Here is a 25,699-nt window from a genome sequence, read left to right on the forward strand (position 1 = left end):
CAAGACTGTTTTGATGCTGCATATTTGTCTAACTCCAAGTGAATCTTCAGAGCAGTATGCCTTCTTTTAACCAGAAATATGAACACAGAGCATAAAGCACCGAGGGAAATAAAAAAGCAAGCACAAAATGACAGCGGTAATTAGCTGCAGTGGCTCCAAACTTTTTAACCGCGATCGGCTAAGACATGCTTCACAGAGCTTTTGTTACCTCGCTTGCCCAGTCTCGAAGTCAAATTTCATTAGCATTTTGTTCTTCCCTCGTATACCTTCGGGAGAAGCAAGGAGAGAGAATTTCGAGACCAAGAACAAAAAGCGCCAATGTGAAAAAAATAAGCAGGCACAAAATGACAACTGCGATTAGCTGCAGTGGCCACGGGCTTTTATTCAACCGTGATTGGCTAAGACACGTTCCACAGAACTTTAGTTAACTTGCTTGCCCTCTCTCATCAAATTTCAATACATCAGCACTTCGTTTTTCCTTGCTGAACCTTCGGGAAAAGCAAGGGGAGAAGATTTTTAAGACCAGGAGCGAAAGAGGGAGTGGTTTCGACGAATTGAGTAGTCCTCCCATGGTAGGAGGGCCAAAGGAGGGATGGAGCAATGCGGGGGATGAATTTCCCGTCTCGAGTGCTTGCATCAGCACGAGAAGGGCTTGAGGTTCTCCAGCTGCAGCTCAAGCGAGAGTCGCTCTTCAGTTGCCTCCACCAACTCCTGGTTCAGTTCGGTGTTGAGGAGCATGAGCATGTTGTTTCGTTCGCGGTGGGCCCGCACTGCCTGCTGCAAGCCGTACTTCTCGTTTGGAATGGTCCTGTGAGCGAAAAAAGTTTACGTCGTCAGAAAGCTGATCTCCTTTTGCAGCGATTGCACCGCCTTTGATCCTGCAGTGCTAGGTAGATCAATGTGCTGCGCATTGTGACCAATGTTTGTCACATTCGCCGAACCTTTTGAACTGAAATTCGTAACACAAATGCTAGAGTTTGACGTTCTAAAACCGCGATATGATTATGAGAGACACCGAGGTGAAGGGCTTTAGAAGTTGGGGTTGTGCACCTAAATCTGCACGGGCCTTGTGTGCACCTAATGTGCACACTGGGCTTTATTGAACCTGTATTAAAATTCCTTTCTTATATAATGTTCACAAATGCAGTCAAACCCATATATATGGGTTTGACTGCATATGTGCTTTTTAATTTATAAATTAAAAAGCACTGCAAATGGTGGTCGTTACATCAATATTTCATCTTGTACGAACTTGCCATTCGAAACAAGTGCAAATTGGCAACCAAGTGATTCATCCTTTTTTTGTGAAGTTTTATTACCGCATGTTAACATCCCCACCGATAAGAATTTAGGCTTATTTGCTTCACAAAGATATGCACACTGCGTGCTTACAAGGAAGTGCAACTGCCTTTACAAGCTACAGACAGCTTCATCGAAATGCGGTACATTCGTGTGCACCTGATCGTCCCTAGCTAGTAGGGTGCAGTGCGTGGCCCTAATATACCGAAGCGAGTCACTGCCAGGCTGGCTGTTGTATGGCATGCGTGCATCTGCACTACAAGTGCTCTTCATCCACTTCTCTCCAGACCATGCATGGATGCGACGAGTAGATTGTCTAGCGATTGCGGAAACAAGCTATTTGAAAGCGACGTGCACTGCACGTCTATACGATGCTCATAGTGGTTCTGCGCAACGGGGCGCATTGGCTTGCTGTAAGCACACAGTTTACTCTGTGCCTGCGCTGATCAACTTGACAACAGCGAGTTGCTTTCGTTTCTACAAAGAGAGCTGAACTCAAAAGATGTTTATTCAACTGACGATAGAGATATGAACGAGGTAGCCTCTTGGAACAGACATTGTCGTGAGGATTCCCAGTGGAAAATGCATCACCAGTCACATTACGAATGCCCCCTGCTCCCACTTTACCGGAACCTGAATGCCTGTTCCTCAATGTTCTTGACACCAATTCTTAAGAGTTGCGACTATAGAGTTTCATACAATAATACCTTGAGAGGAATCTGGCGCTGCGATTGTGTACCTCCATGGAAATAATGGGAAGTACAGGCTTCGAATTGGATAGGGTTAGCTAGCGAACTGTCTACAGACTTTTTTCTACAGTTTCAGTTTTGTTCTTCGCGAAGTGCAGGTAGTGGGGTGCGGTGAAAAGCACTGAAACAGTGCCTTTCTTGTTCAAAGAGGCTGAAGATAACTATATCTGAGCTTTACGAGTCGTATTTGACAGTTTAATAAAGAGTCGTCCACTCACCGCTGCGCATAGATGTAGCGTCTCATGCCAGTGCGGAATATTGCATCGAGTTCATGTTTTGTCACGAGCTCGTCTTGGCTAAACTCATTTTAAATTGACTGCAAAACGATGATGAAGCTAAGTAGACACACCGTCACGCTCCACTGACTTGACTTCACAACAAACCAGAGGTACGTTAGGGGCAGACTACTTGGACAGATGCACCTAGCATCGCAGAAGACAAAATGTTAAGTGTTTCGCCCTTAATACTGTAATGTTATTTACATATATAAATCATACATACTTTCGTTAGAAAAGCAAGCAATTTCAAGTGTTGTAAAAAATAAGTCATTAAATCTGGATGCCGAACCTGGAACGCAATGGCGGAGCGATGCATATACTGATGGTTATATTTGTCCAGGTTTCACTTTTGCCACTTCGTCATGAAATCTTTTTGCAATAAAGTTTGCGTACAAACTAATGAAGTAAGTTTCAATTAAATATAAGTTTATATCACTTTGTTTTACCTTAGAAAAAGGAGTCGCGAATCCCAAGAACACAATCCATCCGAAGCGGATCTGAAGCCTGTACTTCCCATAATGCCAATGGGGGTACAAGCGCCGCTGAAGGAGCCCACGTAGACACTAGAACCAGATTCCCCTCTAGGTATTATTGTATGAAACTCTATGGTTGCAACCTCTCAGGCACAGCAGACACTTCAAGTGCTTTTCCCATGCGAAGGATCACAACCAGACTACTCACTTCAGTTCAGTGGCTGCCATGGCCGGTGGTGCCTTGCGCCGTTTCTTTTTTTCGTTGGCGTCGTCCGTCTGGTCATCGACTAGAAGCATTGCACTGTCATCTGTGGGGGCTGGACTAGAGTCCTGCACAAGCGAAACACCATGGAGCAAAAACACGGCGAAACGTCGGCACACGAACATACAGCGACAGATAGCATTAATAAAGAGCAAATTCCGCACATCATACATTAAGGCCTTGTTCACACTAGAGCTCAAAGCAGGCAGAAGTGACCTAAATTTCTGCCACCTAAAAGCAGGTGAAAAACCAAGTGGTGAGATTAATTAGTGTTGGACTAACATTTCTTTTGCAAAAGCAGAAGTGGACAATCTTCCATTTTTCTAAAAACAGTCCTTCAGCTGTCTTGACAAGCAAACCAGGTGATGTAAAAAAACTGGTCGCAAACTCCGAATGGCAACCGAGTAGTCAGCGGTTGTTTTTATGAATGCAATCACGAACCTGCCCTGTGTTGCCTGACAGAACCCACAGCCTTTACAAAGACGCATTCGTGAAGACAGCGATTTGGATGCAGTAGATTGGCATTAATATAAGGTGCAGCAGTAGTGCACTGGCATGTTTTAACGCTTTAACACGTCTCACTTCTGCAGAGCTGGGCCAATCCACTGCATCCATGACGGGGGTGTCCATTTATGCAGCCACTGTAATACCAATGCGTGCTGGGTGCTATGATAAACAAATAAACTGCTATAACTGCTAAATAAAAAAAAATGACATGCTGAAACCTACGCAAACTATTTCTTCTCCATGTTTGACATACATAGCCACATATTCATAAAAAAAAAAAAAGGTGTGAAATTAGGAAACTGGGATGCATTCACTTCCTTGGTTACGAACTCTGTAGATAGAAGTGATGGCAGCAGAACAGATGTGAATATCCCGAACAAGAGTGGAAAGACATGTCTGCCTGAATGGGCACTTTTGCTCTCTTGCCATTTCCCAATGTGAAGAAGGCCTAATGTACAGAGAGACGTTAGTACGGTTTAGTGACCACACCTACGAGCATGCAGCAATGTTATAATGGTAGCAAGAAAGACTAATAATTAGAGTTCCCCACATTACAACGGCACAAAACTGGCAACTGCTGATGATTAAAAATAAGAACAGGCAGCAGCGATTTAAACAGTAAGGGCAGCAAAGATAAGACGGCGATGAAGAATACAAAGCTTGCTACGATAGGGTTGGGTTGGCTGTTGTTGCACCGGGAATGATGATGAACTTTCTTAGTGTACAGTACTCGCAGACTGAAACACTGCATTTTTTTTTTTTTGTAATGACAGCTGTAACCGATCTGCTGCAAACCTGGCACCTAAGGTTTTAATCTTGGCTTTGAACCGAGTGTGCGAGTGAAAATTATGCCAATACATGTAATGTGGATGATGGAAATAAAAATATGTGCATTCCTTGACCTTGAATTTTCACATATTGAGACAAGCTTATTACAATAACAATAGCCTTGTTATGCATTGGCAACAACCAACTGCACCTTAATTGTTTGCTGTACACTGTATACTCTTGCAATGAATCACGAAACAACCCACCTGAGGCTAGCCTGAAACACATGACATTCATTTTCAGAATGGCCCCTTGATGAAGAATTGTAATACTAAATCAATGAGTTGTTTAAACGGCATTTCGTGGTACCATGACAATGCTAAGATAGACTTGGCTCATGTTGAGTTTTGCTAGGCATGTAGAATTTAATTTACCATCCATTGTAAGTAAAGCCTCAGTCTCTAAAGTAATGCACGAAGCATCAAGTCTTTTTGAAACAAGTTTAACTAGCAATGAAAAAAAAAAGACAATGCGGTTACCAAACAAACGAATGCAAAAAGTGGCAATATGCCTAGCGATATCGAACACCTCCACAGAAACATGCAAGCATGCATGGCAAAAATGGGTGGGTTTCATTACCAATTCATCGAAGAACTGAAAGTGGAAAGCGAGGAAGAGAGTTTAGTCAAAATAGCATAGTTCAGTCGGGATAGGTAGCAACTCTGCAAGCAAGAGAGCACAAATGGATTTGCAACAAAACACAGAGCAACGGCAGAACTAAATAACAACCTAGCAGTGTGAATGGTAAAAAGAAGACGAGAGCAAGAAGTAAACGACCTACACCACCCAATGCTCATCAAGAGCAGTTAGCAAGGCTTTGTGCCTCAAGAATAAAACGGGTAAACTGTCCAAGTGATAGCTTCTACATTTGATCAAAGCAATTCTCATACATAACATGCAAGAGGCACATAAAACAATTCAGAAAATGACAGGTATATTTGAAGAAGCATGCAACATATAGCAGTTGCTATTCTCAAAAGGGCACTGAATTCATTTTTTTGTCTTCATTCCGACTACTCATGAAAAGAAATGCTTTATATTGAAGTGTTGCCATAGGAATTCAAAACAATTTATGTTGCTTGCGTTACAAACAACAGTGTCGAGGGCAATTTATGTTGGGTACACGCTCACAAACAGTTAAATAGGCCGCACAGTGCAACGGGCCCTTCCAAATTGTGAAAAGGGTCCAAAGTCGACGATTATGTCGAGATGCATTCTGTTATTAAGCACAAAATTGTTTCATGGAAATAATGAGCATTAAATTATTTGGTACAATGCAACACTTTCCGGCAACATTTCTACTGCTCGAATCTTCACTAAAACACACATGCACAAACAAAAGATGGCAAGCTGAATTCGCAAAACTTTTTTTTTGTACTGCGCATCAAGATGTATCTAATATGCGGACAGTGAGCTCACAAACAGTGTAAAAAAAGATATCAGAATTTTTATAGGTGACGGGAGTTTGCTTATTAACATTCTGTTACGCGTACTCGCGAAATTTTGAACCAAAATGACTGATGAGGACGACTACACTACTTGTCCATGCAATGCCATTCCAGTCTCTGCCTTGATCGTATTCTCAGCTTCGTTGTGTTGCTACGCAGTCAAGCCATCCTAATAAGAGCTATGCTTTTCATGCAAGTAAGTAAAACAAAAGAACTTCATGGAGTTGGAATAACTGGACAATTTGATTAAAAGAAAAGCTCTACGAATAAACAGAAAAACATTTCTGGTAAATTTAGTACAGTTTTATTCATTTTATGCAAACGGGAAAAGGTTAATGACACAGGCTTTAAACACAGCAGGTACCCTATATTGTAAATATGTGGTCATTACTTCAGTAACACGGCCACCAGTGCCAATCATTTCATGCAGAAGTGAATCCTTAGAACTTGGTTATATTTGGATGTGCGCTTCTCCAACGAGTGCGGCAATACCGAACTTGGAGCAAACATTTTCTCTTTTGCTGGTTGAATGGCATTGCTCGCTTTCTAGTTGCCTGATTGGTAAGATGGTAAAATGAAGTTGACAAGCCCGGCATTAGATATTGACGCAGTTTCAAAATGTCTAAACAGGGAAACAATACACTCTCTTTCTTGGCATCATTTCCAGAACAAGTTGTACTCTGTGACAACATAGGAAAGAGGTTGGCCCTGCCCATAAAGCTGCGGCTTGCCTGCCCTTCACCTGTGAAAGATAGACAGGCTAGATTGTTTCCGCTTGAACTGTCCCTACTTTTTCTCGACTAATGTAAATACTACGCATAACAAGAGATAAAGGCTTGTCGTTACTGTTTAACCCATTAGGTATCCTTCCTGAGGAACGATGTTGAAATAGCAGACAAAATTTGCCAGGACATTCAAGTTCCTGATCTAAAAACAATCAGCAAACACGTCTTTATAGAAAAAAAAAGACATCCAATACACTCGTGCAGTGCGTGCATTCCCAAACGTCTAACACTATTGGGCAAAGCACTTAAGCAAATTCTCTATGGGAGAGAAAGTGATGGCCGAGGGCAGTGCTGGCATTTCCGCTTGGGTTTTAAGAGAGTACAATATGTTAGTGTGTACAGTAATGCAGTAAGACTAGGCTCATCACCCAACAAAGAATTCAAAGGAGGAGGAACGTACGTCACTGTACTCGGACTCCGATGAATACGGTGATGACATCACTGAAAAAGAGAAAAAGCAGCCAAAATTGAGCGCGTTTTCTTACCTTACAAGAAGAGATTCTCAAGAAAGTGCAACCAAACAAATAGTTTTGATTGATATGTGGGGTTTAACGTCCCAAAACCACTATATAGTTATGAGAGACGCCGTAGTGGAGGGCTCCGGAAATTTTGACCACCTGGGGTTCTTTAACGTGCACCCAAATCTGAGCACACGGGCCTACAACATTTCCGCCTCCATCGGAAATGCAGCCGCCGCAGCCGGGATTCGAACCCGCGCCCTGCGGGTCAGCAGCCGAGTACCTTAGCCACTAGACCTCCGCGGCGGGGCCCAAACAAATAGTCGTAGAGCATTTTAAGGCACCAGAATCCTTACAAATGTGGCTACTACGCCAAAAATTTATATGGTACTACGTTATTTTCAAGCTAACTGAAATGTGGATTACTCACTGTATTCAGCCGAAGGCTTCTTGTAAACCTCAAATGCACCAGGCTGTCGGAAGACAAGAACAAAAGTGGAATGTTGTACGCTACCACTCCAAAAGATATAGACGCTTGTAAGACTATGTAAGCTTAAAAAAAATATATGCTCAGGGGTTACTTGTGTGATGAACAAAAGTAAGCAAAGAAGCATAATATGCAACCAGAAAACAGCACCGTGGAACAGTGACCACAACAGGGCTTGGCGAAAAGTCTAGCCGCAGCTTCTAGTATACTAACTTGCCTTGAAAAATCCCTGCAGCGCTTTCCAGCATTCTCACAAAACTGATCTATTCACTTAAATCATTACAGACAATAACACTTTAGGTATCGGGATAGGAGCATTGCTTGATTTTTCTTGTCGAGCAAGCAAAACAAGATTAAATTATTACAAAAAATTGAGACAGTCAAAGCAATTTCACAATGAAGATTTGTTGATGAAATGTTTACTTAAAATGATATTTTAGGATAACACTGAAAACAACAACTTTGTCTTTAAGTATCGAGAAGTTACAAAGAGCGAAAAGCAATGAAAAGAAAGCTAACATGGTAGTTTTGATTTGAAATAAATGAAGCTGTAAGCATAAAAGGTGCAATTAAAATTCGAGGCATTGAGATCTCCACCTGAAGCTGCTGAACTGGAGCGCTTGCAACATCACTGCGCGATTCGGCAAACTGGTCGAAGTCGGCAAAATCAAATGCTCGAGGAATGTCTCCGGTGAAGCTCTTTGTAGCCTGTAAGTGGACAAAAACATTACCAAGTCAGCTAAGGTCAAGCATGGCCAGGAGATTTTATTTTCTTCAGATGTGACCCTCCTGAAGGAGCAACTGCCTTAGGGCACCTAAAAATTGTGTTGCTGAAACACTTATTTGACAAAGAGTGCGATCTATTCCGATGTGGGTAGCTCGACTGCTGAAAGATAAACTCTGAAGCGTGCGCATTGTTCTTATGCACTTCAAAGCATCAGCATTGAATACTGGTTGTTCCCGTGGTTCGCGTGCGCTGTTTCAATGTGTGCCCCTCGCCGGGTAACCAAGAAGCAATGCCGAATAACATCAGTAGCAAAATCATGAGCCAAGAGCCAGGCAACCAAAGAGACGTGGTCCAGCACGTGCTTGGCATGCTAGAATGCCAGCGGCCGAAAGCGGCATTCCCACGGGTTTGACGCGAGTAAGTTGCTGCACCAAGAAGCCCGAGCACGCTAGAGTGTTCCTTTGTTTCCCCTACCTCTTCCCCCTTCATGCTGGATCAACAATAAAGTTGTTTCACTCGCTCACACTTCACTCTTGTCCCTGTTTTCTCATCACGATAAATGGTGCAGATATGCGTCGCATTTTTGACTGTCGTAGCATTTCCTACATGCTGCTTCCAGAGGTCACCTTGAACGTTCAACCGCCAACCAAAACTCTAAAAAACAGCTGTCTAACAAGCATACAGGTCAAACTGTCCGACTAAAAAAACGAAACAAGGACAACTGGGAGAAGCTTGACACGAAAAACAAGTACCAGGAGATAGTGATGGTGATAGGGCTATCGCACATTTGAATAAGGCAGGCAGGCAGGTAGAGAAATAAAATGGCGTTCTGATAATGATGATAGTGGTACTTACGGAGCTGGTCATTAAATTTACAGTCATGAGAAACTTTTAAATGCGAAGCAGCTCTTTGACTAGCCTGTGTAACGCTGTCTCTCTGTCCGCGCTGCGCTCCCCTGGCCCCAGGTGTTGGGACGGTGCCAAGTAGGTCACGCCTTCCCTCGCAGTGCGCGCACGTTGACGTCACTCTCTCCTAAGCCTGTAGCCGCTTACCGCGTGTCATCTCTCTCTCTTCACCCTCTGCACCACTCGAAACGTTCGATCACTTCACCCTATCCACAGCTCGCAAAGCTCGAGCCCACTCCTCACGTGGGCATCGGCTCACTCGCGTTACCTCTCTCCATCTGTTGGCGAGAAGTAGTCCCGAGCTGGCAGGTGCGTGCACTGCACGCGCCTCGGGAATCTAGATAGTGTACTGAGAATCTCGCTTCCCGCTAGTGTACTTTACCGGCTGTTGCCTGCGTTGTGAGGGTTAGTGAAGCCGATTGCGTTCAAGAATGGTGACGTGAACACAAAGGAGGCACGAGCCAGGGAAGCCGAACGCAAGTGTCGGCAGTGAAAGTCCAGCGTCACTGACGAGGTGAGAGTCAAGAACGCCGATCGCATTTAAGAATACAGATGGCACACGGGTAACACTGACGAGACGTAAGCCAAGGAAGCTGAGCGCGTCTTCAACCCGTCCCGCCTCCAGTGTCTTTGCGTTTCAAACAAACGTTTACTCAAGTAACTGCTACACCGAGTTTCGCTTCAAACTGTTTTCCCAACACATGCCTTGACATCCATTTCAACCGGATCGACGCCGTGCGCACCGCTCCTGCTTCACATCCCATAAGGGTTCCCTTCGGGGAAATGGTCCATAGTTTTTTTTTAAATCGCTATTTGTTATTTATATAAGGGGGATAAAATTCGATAAGTTATTCTGTAACATTCAACATTCTGAAAGTCGTAGTAGTGAACTATGTTTACATTAAACCAATGAACATTTAGAGAAGGATTTTCTAAAAGGTCGTTAATGTGAAAAAATCGTCATAATACCGTGTTGCCTCAAAGCTTCGAACCAGTACTCTTGCATGCAAATTTCACCTAAAGCCATGGCTCAAGCGAAAAGTGTGTTCTGCCACACTGTAGAGTTGTTCCACATTGCAATACACAAAGTATTGCTGTAAAGAAGACTGGAAAGGAGCTACAGTGCCGGGACAAAATAAATGTTCGATAATCATACACACGCAGTCCCTATCACACCACGAAGGCGCCCAATCAAGTGGCGTTGCAGCGACTCCAGAAATGGTTGTTGTGATCTGAGCCCTCCAAGTCAGTAAAAAGCAAACACGCCCCCCCCCCCCCCCACACCCTCCTCCTCTTCTTTTTTTCCTGGATGATAGTGTACTAGTTGGAGAGTACGAAAAATCGCACAATGAATCCTTTTTTTCTTTTTTCCCCATAACAGTTTACCAGAAGACACAAAGTGAAGCCACGGACAGCCAAGTCCTTGCGAACCTAGATACTTACGACTTCCTCTTTATCGTCTTCATTCTCTGGTTGCTCCTAAGGGACGAAATGAGTAAGTGAGGCACTCGATGACGGTCTCAGCAAGCTCACCAGCACATATCACTGCCTCGTGCACACCTCAAAACTGTCTGGCGCAATGACTGTAGCTGAACCTCAGTAACAAACTTTGACACAACAGAAAACTGTTAATGCCTTGTTTTCCTAAATCTCAGCAAACTCCCACAAGAGAGAATGAACTGGGAGCTAGGGTGTCGCATAAAGACTGTGGGACCCTTCCTGAATTACATGCCACAAAAGTATGTTCAGAGCCAGCCAAGTGGCCACATGTATTTTCACATAACTTGACTCTGCCCGTCCCGATACTGGTTTCCAAGTTGATTAAACAAATTTGCAGAGTTCGTGTTTACAGAGATGGTGATCGGCCACCATGTACTGCCTAGTCATTAACACCTGCACTGTGTGCGGATGTCAACGTGCAACGTTGAATGCTAACAAACAGTGTACAACGGCGAATGTTAACAAGCAGCAGCGTTTACTATAATAGCATCACACACACGCGCACTTGCATATATAAGAAGAGTATTAAAATTTTCGTACATTCCCTGGAGAAATCCTTGGGGGTACAGCCGGTGGGGCTCCCAGACCTTGTGGATTTGCCTTGCCTGCAATGAAAGCAAAGCAACAAATACGTTCTCTTCCTTATATGTTGAATTCACATTTGTGCGTGCTTCAAACAGCGAAAGCTGCGAGATGGCAAGTACTATAAGACTAAGCCACACACATGCGTGCAAGACCCAAAGGTGGTTACAGACAGCAATATAGTCTTCATTCATTTGCAGCTTTATCATAAATATGCATAGGCGGCACTGATGGCAATAATAGGTTGAAAAACACTCTTCGTCATTTTGTTAAATTATGGGAATGCATAGCAAAAGAAGTCCTGTAGTGGCAGTAATGCTTTTACGACTGTTGTCAGAGCACTGAATACATTAGTCACTCTACTGCTTGTCGATTCGATCAGCTTCACGAACGTGCCTGCATAAGATAAGCACTGTTGAGAGCCTGCACACAACGTGTTAGGACGGTGATGCAAAAAGAAGCGAACACTCAAAAGAAGCGCATTAGAAAGCTATAAATTGGACAAACTGTGTCCCCAAGAACACGGGACGTCTCAAAAAGCGTGTACACACCCAGGCGGTTGAGGTCAAGCGAGGAGCTGCGGGTGTGGTTGCGTTTGGGCCTCGGGGGTGGTGGGGGAGGAGGCTCCTTCTTGGGGGGCAGTTGGCCCTGGGAACCGGTTGCCACAGCACCCGTTGCCCCCGAGAACGAGCTGCATTATATTATACACATCAAGACCGACAACTCCTCCTAGATACAAGGAGCATACTACATACTTTACCTACTCGTGCAACGGACAGAGGTTTTCATTCACGAGCTACGGTGTGAAAATTACGGGTTGCAGGCCATTACCACCGGGAAGGAAAAAAAATTTTTTCACACATGTTCTCAGCGCTACTTGCCTTAGCTTCACTGCAGTACTCTACTGTTCTGCGAGAAGCGAGAAACGACCTCTGTGTCACTTTCACGCATTCTCAAAGGAAACCCTGACCAACACCGCAGCACACATTCACAAGCATAGGCCGGCAAACTAGTTAATGAGTCGACTCGCTTGGACTTACAGTGGGATCGAGCTGTGAGTCTGAGTGACACCAGGCAAGTAATATTTCGAGGAGTTCGAGTCCCAGTTAGTCTGGTTGAAGAAAGATATACGTGAGTCTGAGTGAGTCCAGAGAGAGAGAAAGAGAGAGAGAAAACTTTATTTGCGCATAACGTGAAGCATTTTAAATGGTCGGGCCCCTATTCCAGGGCTCCGCTGGCCCTAGCCATCATCTCTACCCGTTGGACCAGCCAGCGCTGATCAAAAATGGCCGAGCTGGACAGCAGCGCCTCCCATTGTTCCTCTGCGTTGTTCATGTTGTGGTGTTCCTCATTGTGATGCGTACACTCCCACGTAATGTGAAACAGTTGGTGTGGCCCCACACCACGGACATATATCTTTGTATGCTGTGGGGTAGAATACATGCAGCCTGTGTAAGTTCGTGTATGTGTTTGTTTGGATTCTGCGTAATGCCACCGATTCCATTGCTGTGAGTTTCTTATGCGGTGCTGGATACACTTTTCTATTGTCCCTGTAATACTGAAGAATTGCACCAAAGTTAGGGTCTAGGGGCGTTGGATCCTCTATTGCAGTGTGCAAAGAAGCTCGGTAATTTGTGAAGCCTCGAGCCGCCTCATCCGCAAACTGGTTCCCGGTGACGCCCTCGTGCCCTGGCGCCCAGATAATGGTTTGGGTGTATTCAATTGGGAAGTCCTTGTGAGCTTTGGTTAGAATTTGGAAGGCCTTCATACATATTCTACTTTTTTCGTAATTTCTACATGCAGCCTTCGAGCCCATGATTATTGTCATTGGGGCTTTTCGCTCCCTGCCCTCCTTGATTGCCAGCGCGATCGCTATCTCCTCCGCTTCTGTGATTGAGGCTTGGGCTATGGAGGCACAACTTGTGACGTTTCCTTTTCGGTCTGTGACCACGGCCACCATGTTCTTTGCATTTGCCTGATATGGTGCAGCGTCAGTAAATCTCGCCGTATTCAGATATTTTTTCTGTTTATCTTTGTAAGCGGCTCTTGCTTTACGTCTTCCAGCATGTAAAACTGGGTCCATGTTCTTCGTTAGGGGGCATATTTTGTACGAGGCTCTGACTGAGCACGACAATTCCTTAGCTCTTCCATGTGCCTGTACTTGTTTGCGGAGGCCGATCCTCTGAAGAAGTTTTCTGCCGGTTGGCGTCTGTAGCAGGCGGTTAATCTGGGTGGTTACTTGTGCCTCAGCAACTCATCAAATGTATTGTGAAGTCCGAGCGCTAATAGCTTCGCAGTTGAAGTGCTTTGTGGTAGTCGCAGAGCCGCTTTATACGCTATCCTTATTATTTTGTCTGCTTTTTCTTTCTCCTCTATTCATGTTGTGGTAGGGTAACGAGTATGTTAGTCTGTTGATGACTAAGCTCTTTACCAAACTAAGCACGTCTTGTTCTTTCAGTCCAGCACGACGATTGTTTGTTATTCGAACTATCATACGAACAATTTGTTGAGCTGTTCGTTTAAGCATATTCAGTGTGTGGAGACATCGCAGATTGGACTGTAACCACATCCCTAAGATTCGAACAGTTGTTTTCTCTGGTATAATATTGCCGTCTAGCTTGACCTCAAGGCAGAGGCTCGGGTCTGTCTTTGTTTTTTACTCTTGGAGAACCGAATGAGTTCCGATTTGTCTGCTGAGCACTGAAGCCCCCTTTCTATAGTGTAATCTTCGATGGTTTTAGCTGCCAGTTGAAGCGGCTCTTCTTTTTCCGCCAAGCTACCCTTGGTTGTCCATACAGTGATGTCATCCGCATAGAAGGAGTGTCGGATGTCGGGAATACCTTCCAGTTTTTTGGCTAGACCAATCATGGTTATGTTGAAAAGCGTAGGCGAGATCACAGCGCCTTGTGGTGTGCCTTTGCTCGGTGGGTGGAAGACATTGGATTCGTCTTCTCCTAATCTGATAACAGCGGTTCTTTTAGTAAGGAAGTTTTGTACATATTTGTACGTCCTTTGACCGCAGTTTGTCGCTGCTAGCCGATCTAATATGACCTTATGGCTTACGTTGTCAAAAGCGCCTTTTATGTCGATGGCCATGACAATGTTTTCTCCTGCTTTTGGAACATTTGTTAGTACTTCCTCCTTTAAAAGCAGAAGGATGTCCTGTGTCGAAAGGTTCGAGCGGAAACCAAACATGGTGTTTGGCAACAAGTTATTTTGTTCAAGGTGCCGTTGAAGTGTGGTATTTATTAATCTCTCAAACACTTTGCCTAAGCACGAGGTAAGAGAGATTGGCCTGAGGTTTTCTATTGCCAATTTCTTTCGTGGTTTGGGTATCATAATTATTACAGCATGCTTCCATTGCTGAGGTATAGTGCCATTCACCCAGTATTTGTTAATGAAGTTTAGAAGCGCTGTTATGGCTTCGTCATTCATGTTGCGAATCATGGCATTGGTGATTTGGTCCGCCCCAGGCGCTGTGTTGCATTTCATGCTGACGATTGCCGCTCTGACCTCGGCATGCGTGAAAGGTGCATCCAGTTCCGAGTTTGGGAGCCCAGTGTATTTAGCCTGGTAAAAAGCTGTGATGACTCGGGCGCCGAAACACTTAATATAGATGTCTTGAAGGAGGTCATCTCGTGTGCATGAATATGTGTGCAATAATCTTTCTAGAGATTTTTGTCCTTCGCGTTTAGTTTTCAGAGGGTCAACCATGGCTCTTAGGATATTCCATGTCTTTGCTGTTCCTAGGGTTCCATTTAGTGAATCGCAAAATTGTTCCTAGTTGGCTGTCGCGAGTTGATTAGTGCACTGTTCGGCTTGCTGCGTTATTTCTTCAATTTTCGCTTTGAGTTTCTTATTTCGCTTTTGCCTTTTCCATCTTTTAGTGAGGTTTCTTCTTGCTTCCCACAGGTGGAGAAGGTGAGCGTCTACTTCAGGGGTATCATCTGTTCTGGCGACAGTTTTGGTGTACATTTGCTTTTCATTTCGAATTACTTTGCACTACTCGTCCAAGTCGTCTATGGCGGTCACGTGCGCTTTTCTATAGGCGTGCCAGTCTGTAATTTTGGCTGTGCCAATGTGTTTGCGGATTCGGCCGGTGCGGATTGTGGTGCTTAGTATGTAATGATCACTGCCCAGGTTTTCAGGGGTATTGTACCAGTCCACGCTGTGGCAGTTTTGTACTATCGTCAAGCCCGGACTTGTGTCCATGGATACGCTGTTGCCTATCCTCGTTGGTATTGCATGAGCGAGTCCAGCTCAGTGAAATTTCGGCAAGCTTGAGTCCATGTGAGCTCCAAGTGTAAAATCCAAAATACAGTCCAACACGGATACATAGAACTTGAAGGAGACCGCGAATTAGTTTGATATACAAAAAATTTGATATAAAAAATGGAGGCCCCAAAAGCTTACCTGTAGCGGATCATCACCTACAATAGGTGCATTTAAGAATGACAATAATTTCGCCCACTTGCAGCATCACAATAGTTTATTTGCGTGAAAAAAAAAAAACAACGCTAACCTTGGCCTGCTTGTTCGTTTTGAAATGTTAAAGACGCTAGTCTCGATCTTATCAACTCGCGAAACGCATCGTCTATGCGGTCACCGTCGTCATCTTCACCTGTTTCCGCAAGTTCTGCAGTCTCAAAGCCTGCCTTGCGGAAGCAGTTGACCACTGTGTCCCTCTTCACATCTCGCCAGGCATTAAAGATCTTCCCGCGGGAGAAAACTTCGCAGAGATTTCCGGCCATTTCTTCGTCATCCACTACTGGATGTCCTGGCTGCTGACAGCTTCGATTTTGCCAGAAATGTTTTTGCCAATGATGCTGTTGCATTGCTTAAATCGGTGAAGCCACCCCTGTTATCGGTGAAATTGTTTCACCGAGTACAGCGGCAAAACATTTGGCCTTGGCGATCAGCATCGGGCCATGCACCAGAATAATCTTCGCGCGCACTTCTAAAAACCAGGCATAGTGTGCTTTTTTTACATTCCCACGCACATGACAGGCTACTGACGTTTGCTGCTCCGCCACCTTTACCTTGATATCTGCCTTGTTCTTCAACAAGATACTCGAGTGTTTTGTGGTATCCCGAAGTCGTCGGCGACAGCCGAACATTTCTCGCCCGCCTCAACACGCTAAATAGCCTTCAACTTCATCGCAAAATCACGGGTCTTGTGTTTCTTGACGCTGGCCATAGCTACACAAGAAGTCTACAATTCAAGGAGTTAGCAGCTGCTTTGCACACCACGCATGCAAAAGAAAAATGTTGTACATGCGGTGGTACATAGGCGACGCGTCAGTGGAAGCAACAAATCACTCGCAAGGGGATGCAGTGTTGCGATTTTTTTTTTTAATACGTGGCACTACACTAAAGTCAGAAAGTCACTAAATTGTCGGTATAGCTTTAGCAAATGTCACCAAAATATTGCTAACAATCAAATCTACAACTATATTATAATTAAACCCATTTCAAGTCAATTATAAGTCCAACTGTGTTTAAGAGCCCTAAGATGAGAACTAGGATCTGTTATCAAAACTGTGACGACTATGATAGTTTGATCAAAAAAAAGTTGTAGCCAATGCTTTAATTGTTCAACATGTTTTACGTGTTTGTCTGATAATTGGTGGCCTGCTGTGCTAGCAGATTTAAATTCACTTGTTAATTTTCCTTCTGCTCTTCACACATGATCAAAGGGATGAACAAACCTTAATACAAAGATGATCGTCCCGATAGTAAGCGGGCACGTGCGACACTGCAGTTATTCGATATGCGACGTCCCTTTTCACAACTTTTAAAGTTCACACACTTAATATGTACATATTACAGATCGCATGACATATAATCCACATGCGTGATCACATACTTATCGATGCAGTGTTTGGTAGCTCCAGAGTTTTGATTGCAGAGCAAGTACAGCTGACCTTTCCTTCACTCTCTTTGCCTTAGGTGCCAAGTTATCTATTTATCCTAGCATATTTCTGAAAGTCGCACGTCATACTTCGCGCGAATAAACATTTTTATTGTGTTATTTTAAAAAACAGACGGAATGTGCTGACAAACGCCATAAGGTCGAAGGCCATGAGAACTTGCTACCTGGCAGAAAAATGCCACAAGCTATCCGCTCCAGCAATGCTTCATCTAAAATGCGATCTTCCTCGACAGTGTCATCAGCAACCAAACTTGACGATTCGCTAGCGCTTTTGTAGACTTGAGCACAACGCATATGACGCACAACTTCTCCTGAGAGTTCATACTCAAAACATGTCTTCTGGTGCCTTTCAAGGCCTGCTCTTATTGTAATGGTTGCATTGCCATCATGGGAGCCATCCTATTCCAGAGCTTCGTCTTCACCAAGTTGAGTTCCCTGAAATAGCGCTCAACTTTCGCATTCGATTACGGCATCACAAGCACTTTCAATGTGAATGCGAGCACCAAATGGGTTTTGTCCGCTTTCGTTTTGGTACACATTCACTTCGGTCCACAAGTCATCTGTGGCATTTGTCTTCGACCACGTCACACTTGTAATCACCTTCCACTGGCTCCCAATTTGTTGGATCTCAGAAGAATCGATAACCATTGTCTCGAGCAGTGGAATAAGTGGTGGCTTTATTGCGCACAACATCTTGACTGACAGCTGTGCTACTTTGCTTAGGGTGTCTACGTTGTCGGGTAGCCTTTGGCGTACTTGCTGCACACGGGAAACAACCAACTTTATACACCGCTTTCGCAGTGCGTCTTCATCCTGGGGAGGAAAACTCTTTTTCAGCATTTCCTTAACATGGTTCTCAAAAAGGTAGCCTAGATAAGGCTGAGGATCCAAGTGGTCTTCCACATTTGTGGTTAGAATGGAGATCCTTGTCGTCGAAAGGATGACCTTTTGTATCAGATATACCAGGAGGCACTCAAGATCCTGCAGCAGCTTCGTCTGGTCAGCATCCTTTGCTTCAAATGACTTATTCACTGCTTTAACTTCGGCTATAACAGGCTTCAAGAAAAGTAGGTATGCCAAGTTGGCATCATCAGCATACACTGCATGAAGCATTTTGCTGTTGTAGCACCTCTCACTTCATCTTGCAATTTCAAAGTGAGTTTTCAGCTCCAGCCACTGGTCAACAGTCCTTGCAACAGCCGGTTCGATAGACAGCCAGCGTGTAGAGCATGCCTGTAGAATCTTTAGAGGGTCTTCTCCTTTATTTAGCGAGTTATACAGCCTCTTGTAGGCAAGCTGGCGTAAGGCAGACCTTGCGAACCAGTTGCATGTGTCACTAACAAGGTACTCAAGGCTTCAAGGGAAGCAGTCTGCCACAGCGGCAGAAATGGCTAACTGTAAGAAGTGACAGACGCACCGTACAAGGATCAGATTTGGCACTTCTGCTTTCAACTTTTGATATACCCCATTATTTACTCCCGTCATAACACTTGCATTGTCTGTTGCGACGCCCACCATGTTGTTCAAGTCAATCTTGAACTCCTTTAAAGTGTGCTTGATGCCTTCAACTATGCCATGGGCAGTGCATGCTTCAAGGACACAGAGGAAAAGGAAGCTTGTCACTATTTTCGCTTTCGCTGTGCTTTAGTAGACGATTTGCTTACACTCACGTCAGTCGACTTGTCGATGATGAGACTGAACTTGCCGCGTTTAATGTCCACAGCAAGGTCATTTATGAATTGCAGGTAGAGCACAATCTTCAACAAAGAAGCACACTTGGTACGTTTCATACGGTAGTTCCTTGCTGTCCGAAAACGACTTTGTGATCACACCGGACAAATGGTCAGCCCTCGCAATGCTGCAATGTTCAGCAATGAAAAAAAAGTGCTACTGTACCTTCAGCCACGTTTGATGAAGAGATCGCCGCCCTCGTAAAGGTGATCTGTGACTGCGTCGCTGCCGTGGATGCCGCGGCGGCTTTGTGTTTCTCTGTGAATCAGTGCTTTCAGAGATCGGAGTACTTGGTTTCAAGTTCACATCTGCAATATCTGCACTCAGCAACTTTAGTTCCATCCTAATTTGTCTTGCAAACCAGCCACTTGCATAGGATTGGATCCTTGAGCCATTCATCTCTGAATTAGTGACTATACTTGACTTTCGGCATTTTTGCATTGAAAAATTGAGTGCCACGAGGTCATAGATGACAGAAAACTACCAAGATACCGCAGGAAGGGGGGGGGGTGGCAAGTGCCGAAGCGCACCTTCAAGCTCGCGTAGCGTTCGATATATCTGAAGGCAGGCAAAAATACCGTTTGATATAACATATTTACTTGCATAATCCTTGCACTTTTTTTGACGGAAAATGAATGCAAAGTTGGGGGGTGCGAGAATTACGCGAGCAAAACTTTCCACAAAAACATACAGAGCGAAAAAGAAAACGAAGTGGCCACAAATTGGGATTCTCACACCAGCAACTAACAGCAAGCTTTGAGAAGTACTAATTAAAATTTACCTCAACAATAAAAGCAGAGGTTCAACACAAGGCAAGATTTATTTTAGACACAAAAAGTGCAAGCAAATAGTTGAGAATTAGAATACCATACGCAAAGCTTGTGGGCGTTGCAGGCGTAGGTAGCGTTCGTTGCTCAACGGGAGCCCTCAAAAGGCGAGCGTAGGATGTCAATATTGGGCTGACGGCTATTTAACAGAATCGTCCGCAGTTTCCTTCTGAAGAAATAAAGTTTACCATCAATCCCAGTCTTAAGCACACGGCAGGCACAACGCGTCTTGGTGGCTTTCAGCTGCCGTCACCAGTAGTGAACACAAAACTCGTAGACTCTGAAGGGCATACCGGCTGCCCTGTTGCCGTTGTTTAGTGCATGATCAATCACTTTCAACTTGAAAGTAGCCGCGTAGCTTCAGTATCGCCTCATAACGTGACAAGATTACAGACACAAAATACAAAACACGCCGCAACACGCACTTGCCATTTTGGCGTGGCTTGGATTGAATTTCCGTGCAGTTATAGTACGCTTGATGCTTAAGAGATGGCACCAGATGGCGTGCGCTATCATCGTCAACGGCTGGAACGAGCAGACTACATTAGTGCGGCAATTTTCGGGGATGGATAATTACTCGAGTAAAAAAAAAAAATCTTATTTTTATTGGGCGATGCGAGAATTATTCGAGTGCGAGGATTACGGGAATAAATACGGTAAACGAACGAATTTCTGTACTTCTACAAAGGAATTTCAAGGGGATAACTTGAGAGTTCAATATATTTGAAAATTCGATATATGTGGGTTCAATACAACCGTGTTCGACTGTATATTTCACGAGTGAGTCTGAGTGACTTCCACGATTTTTGTTAACCTAGAGCCCACAAGGAATGCCCTCTTCCACCGTCTGTTCTGTTTGTTTCGTGGAAGCAGAATCTCAGAGAGAGCCACTAAACCTCGGAGGCTGTGCTTTAGCTACTTGAAGGCGCTCAAAACTCTGGTACGAATGCCCCTTGTTGTGGCACCAAAAACAAAAAAAAAATCACAGCACATCAATGGAGTGAATGACGATGAGTGAGGTGAAGCTTCGGAGGGTTTCATCGATATACTGTGAATCGTCCGTCTGTCCGTCAGTTTGCACCTGCCGAGTGAGTCATCGAACTAGGCGGTACGGCCCACGATGAGCTAGGAGAGACAGACCCACGGCCTTAGGCTTTGACTCTAAAGAGATTCTGCATTTTTGCACTGCACGACAGATAACCTTGCTAACCATCCCGAATTTTAAGGGTGTTGCTAACATGAGGGTCATTTTCAAATGTAACTTTTCTTTAACAAAGTTCTGGGTGCGGCAGTGACATGGATGCGGCTATTTCACAAGCATACATAGAACTATGTCATATATTCAATGGTGAATTATAACGCAAGCCACTGACTATTTCATCCAAGATCATGCGCCTTGCTTTTGCAAACGGCTCTCAGGCAATAACGATAATATAAATTCAAATGGCAGCAACAGGCTTTAATTACTATTTTGCTTTGTGTATTGCCAAGTTATCAATCTAAGCAGCACCAGTACCAGAGATCCCCCTGCAACAGCGCTGAAAGTTGAAGCTAGGGCCTACTGAACACCTGGAAACCCGATAAAATTGTACTAGCCCTGTTTTTCTTCCACAAAGAAATGTGAAAGCTAAGTCTTACAATTCAAGTCTTTTGTTCTTGTAGACCTACTCGTGTCACCAGATGAAGCTCCTGCTGGATGCTGCAATGCTGTCACTGACATTCCCTAGGATCGTTCTTAGTTAATCTGCTGGTATTGGTCTGTGGCACTGGGCAAAGCAGTTAAACACCAGGCAGTAGTGACAATAATAACATAATATGGTTACGGGAAGGAGACTGACTCAGAGGGGTAGTCACCGATGTATTTTCAGCCGGTTAGGCGAGCAGCGCCAGCCACACAGATTAGCTCGCGCCAGCCTATCTCCTTCGTCTTCTTCAGCTCCATGCACTGGCATGTAGCATGACCCCCGCCGGCGGAAGCACCGTCCCGGTGCTTTAAAGGTCGTTATCTGACGCATTATTGTAGGGCTTGATCCGCGAGACGTGTACGATATCACTGGGCCGCATAGTAGATGATGATGGACAGATGGGGCTGATCTCGTAGGTGACAGGTGTTACTTGACGCAATATACGGTAGGGCCCCGTGTAATGAGACAGAAGTTTTTCGGATAGGCCCAGCCGACGATGAGGAGACCAGAGTAAAACGAGGGTACCGGGAGCGAAACGTACGTCTCTATGTTCCGCATCGTACCGACGGCATTGGTTGGTTTGCGACGCCATCAGCCGAGCGCGAGCGAGCTGACAGGCATGATCGGCTCGCGCAATCACGTCCCGGGCATACTCGGTGGTAGACGAGGTGTGAGCTGAGATGGCTGTGTGTAAAGTCGGCTCTCTTCCGTACAATAAGTAAAATGGCGAAAAGCCCGCTGTGCCGTGACGGGATGAATTATATGCGAAAGTTGCGTAGGGTAAGGCAAGGTCCCAGTCTCGGTGGTCGGGCGACACGTACATAGCGAGCATATTTGTTAAAGTGCGGTTAAAGCGTTCCGTGAGGCCGTTTGTTTGAGGGTAGTAAGCGGTTGTCAGTGTGTGTTGCGTGGAACAAGAACGCAGAATGTCGGCGATAACTTGGGATATATATGTACGGCCACGGTCTGTGAGAAGCTGTCTCGGAGCACCGTGAATCAATATAACGTCTCGTAACAAGAAGACAGCGACGTCGGTTGCACAGCTGGTCGGTAGAGCTCGCGTAATAGCGTAGCATGTAGCGTAGTCAGCCGGTTAGGGGAGCAGCGCCAGCCACACAGATTAGCTCGCGCCAGTCTATCTGCTTTGTCTTCTTTAGCTGCATGCACTGGCATGTAGCAATATCTAGAGCTTCACATCCCAAAACATGATTACAAAGAATGCTGTGCCAGAAACTTAAGAAATTTCGACCCCCTGGTGTTCTTTGATGTGCTTAACACCAAACGATACACAAGCCTCTAGCGTTTCGCCTTCATCACAACTGCCTGCCGTGGCCGGGGCCGAAAGCACGACCTTCGCATCAACATCCAAGCGCTGGAACTGCTACACCACCTCGGTGAACATTAGTGAGGGTAAGTACCATACGTTTCTTTGCACAAGCACCACTAGAGACTTGAGAAATCTCTGGAAGTCTTGCATTGCCAAGAAACAGTCTGTAAAACTGCAAGCAAGAAAATTTTGGTATGAAATGTGGTTTCCCAGAAATACTATCACCTAATTGTAAAGCCACACTAATGACAAATCTTTCATGTCCTATTTTGCTTCATGGTGCATGCACTGCGAACTCTGTATCGAATGACTTTATGGACTGTGACACAACGTTCTGAGGACAGCACGGAAAAAATCAAGTAGTCATACAATGTAGGCATACCAGGTTTTGCAAACAATTTCTGCCTGCTGATCTATGCTCTATGCATGTCTGCAATGCCCAAACTCTGACTGCTTGCTAAGAACTATACAATCAAGGATTCTTACCTTCGTCTCAGATCCCTTGCGAGCATGAACAAATTAAAAAAAAAAAAATGTTTTTGCACTCAAGCAGTGTTCATACATTATTGCAAGTTAAAAATGAAATTTTGCCAGAAGAGCAGGTTCTGAACAGAACTATTCAACTAGTCTTTTTTCTCCTAAAATGTCAAGCAAAACTCAAATTGCGACAGTGACAAAGATGGCTAATGAGACAAGTATGTCCATCCAAAAACATACATCACTTAACGAATCTGGAACTAGCCTAACTTTTGGATTACGTCAACTTTTTTGCCACATGTCCAACAATAATAAGCTTACGCTAGTTCATGTAGCCCATAACATCTTGCAATTCTTAAGGCCTTAAATTAAAAGGGTGCTTTCATATAGAACAGTTCAAACAACGTATCAAAAACCAACAAAAGAAACCTTCAAATAAACACTAACAGCATAAACAGACCTGTGGCATTATTTTTCTCATCAAGGAAAGAAAGAAGGAGCAACGAATATGTAAAGGAAGCTAACGATCAAAGACAAGATAATGCTCGAGCCATCAGCTTCTGAAAATTCAGTACAAAATAAAAAAAAATTAAGTGCAAAGCTACACTGTATGAGGAACCTACTTTGCAGCATTGTCTCCAGAGACTTCAGTTGTGACAACATAAGCCAATGTCTGCTGAGGAGCTGTAGGCACAGCAGGGCCTGCAAGACAAACGCGTCCATCAAATACACAACGTCAAAACATGAAGAGATTCACTTCTACTGTTCCGCTATGAATACAATCAAGTGATAAAAAAAAAGAAAGGAGACGGCTGAGTTGTCTTAGGCAAATGCATAAAAAACCGCACAAATTTTTTTTTGCAAGGGGCATGGCAGTAAAAAAATTAGCTGCTCCAGATGGATAGAGCCATGACATCGCAGGAGGACTGGGACATGCTCTAAATAGCTAAACTACCCTTTGCAGTCAAGTTGAAAAATTCCCCACCACACCAAGAAAAAGGAAGCAAATTCTGGAGAACTTTTCAAAAACCTTGAATTTCAACAAGTCATTCTCTGCTCCAGTATTTAACCGATGTAACTAGGTTACAGTATGTTTTGACCATAACTTTACAATGCTCACAAAGGGTACTTTAGCGTAGTGAAACAAATTTGATTCTACAACTCCCTTGAGATTCAACACCTTTCGAAACAATACCATCTCTTTAAGTTCCAGTCACCCAAGAGCAACGTAAAAAATATGATACAAACAACCCCTAATAATACAAACGAAATCGTAGTTGATCGTAAGTAAGTTTACTTGAAGTGCTACTTACCAGAAAGCCTTTTCACTATGTTTTTTGGTGCTGCACCAGACCTGCAGTCACCACATGCATCTGAAACAGAGTTGGAACTTATAATCCTCTTACCTCCTTACAGACAGTGGAAGAAGTGCAGAAAGATAGAATATCTAAACAAGTCAACCCTGCCATCACAGCATATTAAAAGCAATCACAATAGCTATCATTGCTGGGGTGCTTTGTCACAAAACCACAAGATGATTGAGGAAAAACACCTTAGAAGAGGGTTAAAGAATTTTTTACGATCGAATTCTCCTTAATGTGTGCCTAGACCAAAGCACACAAGTGGCACACGAAAATCTACTGAGTCACACTTACGCTGTAGTTGCTAACGAGCAGGCCGCGCGTCTTGGGCAACGTTCACAAATTGTTGACATAAGATTACTTGTTGTACATCAATAATTTTTTATCTGGACTTTTGCTGTGGTTGCCTCTTACTTTAGCACAAAGTTTCTTAAAATGTATGAATAAGACTGGACAAAAACAGGAACATAGATGCTTACACAAAGTGCATCTGTGATGTGTTTTTGTGTAGTTTAAAATTTTTGTTGAATATATGAATCGACTGGTCCGACCATGTGACTCGCTTATCCTTCCGAGCTCAAACTGCACGAAGCAACACGCACCTGCAGCCAAGCCCACCTTGTCCTGATCGTTGTAGGGGAGAGCACACCCGTCGGGCGACACGCGACGAGCGACAGGGTGCAGAATCCTTGGATCCTGCATGAACCCAAGACAAGAGGAAGAGGTAGAACGAATGGAACCCACCACAACAGTAAGTGTACTTCGAAGAAATAATAGGTAAATATAAACATACCATGCAATATTATATTAAACGCACTTTTACAATGTCTTTGTACAATCTACCTTCCCCGCAAGAATTTAAAATAGGCAAGACTGACCACTATGCCTAATATTTGGAGTATGTATCATGACCGCTTGTTTTATTTTAAAGCACAGTTTATAATATTGGATCACTTGTGTATGCACTCGCGTACTTCTGAAAAAAAGAAAGGAAGAAAGAATAAGCAAAAGCAAACGTAAACGGAATGACCAACTGTGAGTGCTGATGGGGAAAATATTACCATTAGTAG

General features: G+C 44.2%; 1 protein-coding gene across 6 annotated transcripts in view; it reads right to left on the bottom strand.

The window, feature by feature from the left end:
- Window positions 1-357: 357 nt before the first annotated feature.
- Reps (RALBP1 associated Eps domain containing) overlaps window positions 358-25,699 on the bottom strand; it is a 52,103-nt gene continuing 26,761 nt past the window's right edge. For 3 of the 6 annotated variants that reach the window (XM_075895759.1, XM_075895758.1, XM_075895756.1), the window contains 12 exons: window positions 25,232-25,325; window positions 24,582-24,641; window positions 23,892-23,970; window positions 11,841-11,980; window positions 11,248-11,312; window positions 10,651-10,686; window positions 8,172-8,282; window positions 7,518-7,560; window positions 7,030-7,070; window positions 4,976-4,990; window positions 3,008-3,129; window positions 358-808 (listed from right to left, as the gene is read on the bottom strand). In XM_075895759.1, the coding sequence (XP_075751874.1) occupies window positions 637-808; window positions 3,008-3,129; window positions 4,976-4,990; window positions 7,030-7,070; window positions 7,518-7,560; window positions 8,172-8,282; window positions 10,651-10,686; window positions 11,248-11,312; window positions 11,841-11,980; window positions 23,892-23,970; window positions 24,582-24,641; window positions 25,232-25,325 (978 nt within the window). In that variant the 3' untranslated portion in view covers window positions 358-636. The remainder of the gene's footprint in view (window positions 809-3,007; window positions 3,130-4,975; window positions 4,991-7,029; window positions 7,071-7,517; window positions 7,561-8,171; window positions 8,283-10,650; window positions 10,687-11,247; window positions 11,313-11,840; window positions 11,981-23,891; window positions 23,971-24,581; window positions 24,642-25,231; window positions 25,326-25,699) is intronic. The other 3 variants (XM_037425195.2, XM_075895757.1, XM_037425196.2) reach the window with 3 other exon arrangements.

The sequence above is a fragment of the Rhipicephalus microplus genome, chromosome 5 (genome assembly GCF_043290135.1).
Source record: "Rhipicephalus microplus isolate Deutch F79 chromosome 5, USDA_Rmic, whole genome shotgun sequence".
NCBI classification, from domain to species: Eukaryota; Metazoa; Arthropoda; class Arachnida; order Ixodida; family Ixodidae; genus Rhipicephalus; species Rhipicephalus microplus.